This window comes from Topomyia yanbarensis, chromosome 2 (assembly GCF_030247195.1).
Source record: "Topomyia yanbarensis strain Yona2022 chromosome 2, ASM3024719v1, whole genome shotgun sequence".
Lineage (NCBI taxonomy): Eukaryota > Metazoa > Arthropoda > Insecta > Diptera > Culicidae > Topomyia > Topomyia yanbarensis.
In genome coordinates this window covers 350,374,535-350,381,839 of record NC_080671.1, presented here as the reverse complement: position 1 = coordinate 350,381,839, position 7,305 = coordinate 350,374,535, and the positions used below count along the sequence as shown (strand labels likewise).

General features: G+C 39.6%; 1 protein-coding gene across 1 annotated transcript; it reads left to right on the top strand.

The window, feature by feature from the left end:
- The first annotated feature begins 789 nt into the window (after window positions 1-789).
- On the top strand, window positions 790-3,875 carry LOC131684219 (polyphosphoinositide phosphatase). The gene is made up of 5 exons (XM_058966905.1): window positions 790-1,065; window positions 1,129-1,841; window positions 1,934-2,817; window positions 2,884-3,475; window positions 3,534-3,875. The coding sequence occupies exons 1-5, from the start codon at window positions 994-996 to the stop codon at window positions 3,841-3,843; spliced, it is 2,571 nt and encodes an 856-aa protein (XP_058822888.1). The 5' UTR covers window positions 790-993; the 3' UTR covers window positions 3,844-3,875.
- The last annotated feature ends 3,430 nt before the right edge of the window (window positions 3,876-7,305 follow it).

Sequence of the window (7,305 nt, the reverse complement as noted above, 5' to 3'; positions counted from 1 at the left end):
TCGTTGATTCTCTATTGAGAACGATGGCTTCCGCTGTATTGATTCTGAGACTATCGAGAGTAAAATAGTTTTTCACTGCTTTGTATAGAGTACTTTTCAATCTGTGGAGGAAAACGAATCGAAAATAATCAACCCGAGAGGCTTCTCGGTCGGACTATTTCCGGGACGGAACCTGAGCAGCAGCGATATTGTACGTCTCCGGAATAAGTTTTATAGCGGCACAGAGCATTTCAATACAATTAGCGAGCTTTTTCAAATGACAGTTTAGCACATGACAGCTGGAGGAAACAAACTCCAAAGTAGATTTTATGTTATTCCGCGTAAACAAGGAACTTGACGAGGAATGCTTTTTACACGTTAACGAATGACCATAGTAACAATAATGAAGCCTGCAACGTGATCACTTTTCAAAAATATAACAAATCCATATTAAATTGGCAAAAGGGCGAATAAGATTTGTAAACAAACTTTTATTTTAATGGTTTCTCCTAATTTACTGTAATTTCAAAGCAGAAAATAATTGAAATTACTTCTACGAAGGGTAAAAATTTACATTAACGCATATTTTTCATGAAATTCCACTCTGCAGCAGACTAATGAGCGAAACAAGTTTGTTTACAAAAAACACTTTCGCCCTTTTGACGAATTAATATTGAAATGTCTGTTATAATTAACATCCATTATGCCAACATCCCTTTATGCCTAGTGGCTTTATGCCAAATAGTATGTTCCGGGTACAGGTGTCGTGCTCAATTGAAATGACGTTGACAGATATTTGGTAAACAAAATATTGAGAGCTTGAGTGTTTATAAAGAGATAAGACATTCGTCTAAACAATCGAATAAAACGAAAATTATGTTCATCGCGTTTTTATATTAATTTTAGTGTTCTTTAGATAATGAAGTATTGTTAAAGTATCATATGCAATCAAAATTTGAATGCGCGATAATACTAGAATAACGATTTTGTGTCAATAGTAACAGTTTTGTCATAATGGATCCCAATACAAAATTTTATCCGCTGATAAGTTCAATTCAAAAAGTTGCGCTATTCGAAACCAAATCCGTAAGTAATAAAAACTACTTTGTCGATAAGTGTTCAGGCAACGATTTTTTCAATTCATAACAGAAATTATACCTTATCGGAAGCAACAGTAAGGAAACTCGTTTCCGTCTCTTGGAAATCGATCGCAAATCGCCAGATTTATCAATTCACGAGAATGCCAGCGAGCTTAAAAAAGAGGACATTCGGAGGTTCGTTCAGACACGCTCATTCACCCGATCGATCAGTGCTTACGGCGTTTTGGGGTTTGTCAAGTTTCTTGAGGGTTACTATCTAATTCTTGTCACCAAGCGGACACGATGTGCGTTCATTGGGAAGCACATAATTTACACCATTAAGGATACGGCCATGATTAGGGTAAACGAGCCACCGGCTGGAAAGCAAGTGCATCCATTGGAGCAGCGTTACGTGAAAATGTTTTGCAATGTTGATTTGAAGAGTAACTTTTACTTCAGCTATAGCTATGACTTGACACGAAGTTTGCAGTACAACCATTCGCCGCCGAAATTTGTCGGTGTTCAATGTGACATTGAGCGTGATGAACCACTTGTGTGGAAAAATGTTACTGGGGAGAAAACAACATATGCCTTCCGGGGTGTATCTCGCGATAGATTTGTTTGGAATGCTTACCTGTTGAAACCGATGGAGTGTATTTTGCACAAAGATTGGAAACTGGAAGTAATACATGGATTTATTAGCGAATCAAGCATTAGTATTTTTGGTAGACCGATATATGTGTGTTTAATCGCGAGAAGGAGTACACGATTCGCAGGCACGAGGTAAGATGTCTTTTCTTGTAAATTTCGATGTCTGCAGTTCTAAAAAATATTACTGGAGCAGTCATAGTATTAACAAAGATATAAACTTGCAGATTTCTGAAACGTGGTGCAAATTATTTTGGCGACGTTGCCAATGAAGTTGAGACAGAGCAGATCGTCCTCGACGGTACACGAATGTGCAGTTTCTCGCAGCTGCGAGGATCGGTCCCATCCCACTGGTCTCAGGATGTTAGCAAAATGGTGCCCAAGCCACAGATTGCCCTGGACCTGTCGGATCCGTACGGGGAAACGTCGGGTAAGCACTATGAACGACTAATGTTCCATTATGGTGCACCGGTTATCATTCTTAATTTGGTCAAAAAACGTGAAAAGAGACGCCATGAGAGCGTACTAAGCGACGAAATGGTTTCCAGTGTGGATTATTTGAACCAATTCCTACCGCCTCAATTTCGCATAAAGTATATTGACTTCGATATGGCTAGGAAAAGCCGTGGCAAGGGCAATGTCATGGAAAGTTTGGCCAAGTACGCTGAAGGTGTCATTCAGCAGACTGGTATGTTTTTCCTGGACGAAGTATTTGTCACGCAGCAAACCGGAATAGTGCGGGTAAATTGTGTGGATTGTTTAGATCGCACAAACACTGCCCAGTTTGCTATTGGAAAATGTGCCCTTGCGTACCAGCTGTACGAGATGGGTTTTTTGAAGGAACGGAAACTGGAATTTGAATCCGAGTGCGTTACCATGTTGGAAAATTTATATGAAGATCACGGGGATACGTTAGCGTTACAGTATGGTGGATCTCAGTTAGTGCATCGTATAAAAACCTACCGTAAAACTGCAGCTTGGGCATCGCAAGGCAACGACATTATTCAAACACTGAGTCGATATTGTAGTAATACTTTCAGTGATACAGAAAAACAACACAGCATCAATCTATTTCTTGGGTACTACATTCCATCCGAGTCGGAAGTTTCCAGTAAATATATCAACCATATTTTTGTTTCGTCTCTTTTAATAAACGAATGTTTTCCTTTCAATGCAGAGTCAACACACATTTGGGATCTGGAAACCGATTTTTACATTCACAATTCGCGCGTAGATGTCATTCGTCAAATATCACCTATACCGCTAACTCAATGGGTTAGACTTTTCACTATGAAGCATTTGCCGTACTCAACCAGCGATAATAATCGTGTTGTAAACGAATTAATCAAAATTCACAGTGCAGACGTGGAAATTATTGATTATTACTCAAATTTTTACTACAACTTCAAGCTAACGTCATTTGAAGAAAATATCGCATACCAGCTAAGTCACTTGGCGCGCAATTTTGTCCACAGTTTTCGCACAAACTTCAGTCCGTTTGAACCGATTCGTCGGCGGGACAGCATGGTCACCAAGAATCCCTCGCTGAGTGGACAGTCTTCGACCAGCTCTACCAATAGTTCATCGTCTAGTTTGGATGAAGATTCGGATTCGGAGGATGACGACAAAAGCATTCGAAACACTGCTGCCAACAGTAGTGCTAACAGCAGCAGAGCTGAGGATCCTGTGACTATTAACAGTATGTTTCCGATGACGGGTGATGTGTACGGATTTGAGATCAAAGCACCGATAAAAGCAGACATGATTAAGTAATTTTTTTATTTCGATGCTAAAAGAATGGTCTACCAACTTTAAATATTTTCGCAGGTATCAAAAGTACGTACAGATGAACCGAATATGTAATCCCCAAATGTATGCCAGTATGAAGTCTGATCAACAACAGCGACAGAATCAGCCTAGCGCATCCTCTTCGGATGCGATTGTATTGCAAAATAATGAAATAATTTTGCGCGTGGAAGAGAAAGCATTGGACCTACAGGGCGATATCGAGATACCGACTGTTAGTGCAGAGAGTTTAGCAATATACGAGAAATACTGTCAGCTGCAACATCAAATACTCCATCAGAATGAGGTTGATCCTGTTATCCTAAAATATTGTGAAATCTTAACTAACTAAGAAGTATTAAACTGGGTTATATATTACTGTCATGATTTTTTTTTCAATTCTTTGACATTTCGCCGAACGAAATTACCCATCAGTTAGCGCTCATCTTCGAGTCGAGTTGATTTGTTTACTATCGCTTAGAACAAATGTTCTAAATTTCATCCTTTCCAAAAGAGCTTTCAGGGCAACGTCGGCCCTTATATATGTTTTTTTTTTTAATTCGGGTCAATGCGAGACTGGGGATGTATGATTCACGTGCGCCGTAAATTAATTGTACCTTAATTTATCCAATCCAACCTTCCCGAATGAATAGAATGCACAAATTGAACACCGGAAATATTAGCCATTATTCTAGCGTATACGCCAGTTCTGCATCCATTCCTTGACTCACCTGTTACATATAATCAGACGAACACATACATAGATAGACATACGACTAGAACATAACAATTGTACATTAGTATGCGCATGTGTGTGCAGAGTATGGAAAAACACAAAAATAAAAAAGGCGCATAAGCCCTTTCGGTTTCCTCGATGCACCACTATCGAGGCGTTATGCAATAACCATCTTAAAGCAATTGTTCTTTAGCACTGATGCACGCAATATGCTTGATGATGTTTGCAATACTGTCAAATCCCTCAACCTAGGGGAGGGAAGTACAGCCACTTTGAACATTATAACTTTAATTTCATGCACGATTTATTATTTATCCTTCATGTCTGAGCGAGAAGAAAGGCTTGCATTGACTAAATCGAATGGCAAGTATAAGTACAGCGAATAACCTTTCGAATGAAACTAGTTCGACCCTAATCGGAATCTTAACTAGAAAGAAATATTTATTTGAATAACATAGGTTTGAACACTATTTTTTCAGAATTGATCATCTATTTCACCTTTGAAGTTCTGTAAAATATCTAACGTTCATCCTTAAGATTTCATATTTTGAGAAGACTCTATTCAACCTGTTCACAAACAGAGAAAAATGTTAAATCATGAAAAATCCGAAATAAAATTTTGAGGTTTTGTGCGGCTAGGCGACACTGTTTGTCTACCTGAGCGAATGAAAGAGCTTGTAGCGACGGGTCTTGTGCACGTCTCATCGGTATCGTTTGCTTTGCTCAGAGATGCCAGGTACTTTTCTCAAATGTCTGCGATAATAATTTTAAAAGTCTGGGAAGAACAAAAAATGTCAGGAAAGCTAGTGTAACCAAAAGCCTTTATATTCAAAAATCTGCAAATATCTGCAACCAAACTAAAAAATCTGCAAATATCTGCAACCAAACTAAAAAATCTGCAAATATCTGCGTCATCGAAAAAATCTGCAGCTAAAATTTAAAGTCTGCGAATTTGCAGACTTGTCTGCAAATCTGGCATCTCTGGCTTTGCTTCTCTCTTTGTCGTACCTGTGATCAGGGCGGCCCGACAGTCTTCCTCTGGGGCTTTCGAGCTGATGCCGGCCGGAAGCTTCCGGTTCACCAGAAAATGGGTTGGTGGATGTTGCAGTTAGTGTATGAGTTGGGTAGTCGATTGAGAGGACCCACGATTCCTTTTTCTAAAGTGACCATATCTGACGAGTAAAAACTCAGGAAGGGGACTGCCTCCTCAAGTTACCTCTCAATCGACAGTATCTTCTCCCCAGGTTTCGGCACTTCTGGGGGCTAGCAGGCAAAGCTTTAGTAGTAAAAAAGTTCTGGAGGTCTGGTAGGCTGCCACAAAGTATTTCATTAGAATTCAATCACCGAGCACTTTTTCGGATTTACACACACGCAGTTCTTGTTAAACCCCCTTCAACGAAGGTTTCATGACGTTATTAGAAAAATCGGTTATCCTGAATTGGGCAAATGAGACGAAATATTTTGAGATCATGTGCAGAACCGGCGAAGAGTTTTCAGCACTAAATACAAGTCATTGAAATGATGCAGAAACATCAACGGTCCCAAGTAGCTTCCCTGCGCTATTCCTGATGTAAAGTGCCTGGCAATCTCTAATGACAATCATAATCTCTCGATTGGAGAGCTAAGATCGAAGCAGCTGCAAAAACTACCATTTATCCCAAATTTCTCAATATTATCGAACGTTATTGTTAAAAACGGCGGATAGATTGATGTAAATAATATCAGTTTGAGTGCGACATTCCATACTCCCTGTTATGTAGGATGCTAGACTCAGCTGGTTAGTCGCTGTTCAGCGTCCAGTCGAAAATTAAGATTAGGTACTGCTGGAATTGCACCATTGAAGAGCTATAATCACCAGCTCGAGAGCGCGCCCAATGAAGTTATTCTGCGATAGCTATTCATGTTTCGCAATTTCCTTTTTTATGGATTGAAAATTAGTTCACGGATATCTGGTACGACGACAAAATACCATTGGTAAGATAACTCAAGCAAAAGCAGAGTTACCAAAACGCTGATGTGAATTTTCAGAAGCACCAAAGGGAATTCGGCCAGAGTTTGGTTCACAACTGGAATTGGTTGGATTGGATCGGCTGCCAAATTTCCTTGCAAACAGACTATAGCTCATTCGTATGCTAGGTACATACGAACGATCCGCTCTTTCTTTTTTCAATTTCCGTGGACGTTTAAAAGAGAACTTTTTTTTAATCGAACGCCTTTGAGTATAGACGTGTTTTTACGGTCCGCAGTTAATTTTATTTATTTATCTTTCTACCGTCGCGCGTGTGTTCAATCCTATTAAACAACGGTTATCATAATGAGCTGCAGTGTGACATCTTGTAATATCAGCGATGACCGTTTCTTGTGGCAGTGTGAATTCTGCAGAAAATGTTATCATGCAGCTTGTGTAGGAGTCCAGCGAAATCAAGAAGAATTTATCTCGCACTTCATGATTCCCCTGTGTGCAGATTGCCAGCATAATCTAAAGGTAGGCATAGACACACGAAAAGTGCTGTACCAACAGGAAAAATTATTTGAATCTATAACTACGCAAACGGACTGCAACTTACAAATAGCAGCCGACATAAAAAAGTTCAATTCAATTGTTGACTTATTCGAAAATGTTGAGCTGCAGCTTAAAGAATCAGTGGCGAATGTGAACATAAACACATCGTCGCAAGTGGCAAATGCTGTATCGGCACTATCGCAGGCCATTGACAGTAATTCTTTTAATAAGGCCGATGAGCTGGTCACGCCGAAAAACCATATCACATCACTACTCAACATATCTATGGGATCCATAAAAAAACACATTGAAGAGTATGTAAATGATCTCACTGCCGATTTGACCAGAGAATTGAAAAAAATCTGCAGCGAAGTTCAGAACTTGAGCACCCTTACCATAGATATGGCAGCTCATTGTAATGAACACTACCTGAGTGAATCGCGTCCTACACGTGAAGTTTTAGACGAAGTGAAAATTATAACAAATTCAGTTGGCAGTGACATTCTCAAAGAAGTACACTCTCTTGCCGGCTCAATTAACACTTTGGATAGCAGTATACGCGATGCTTGTTTGCC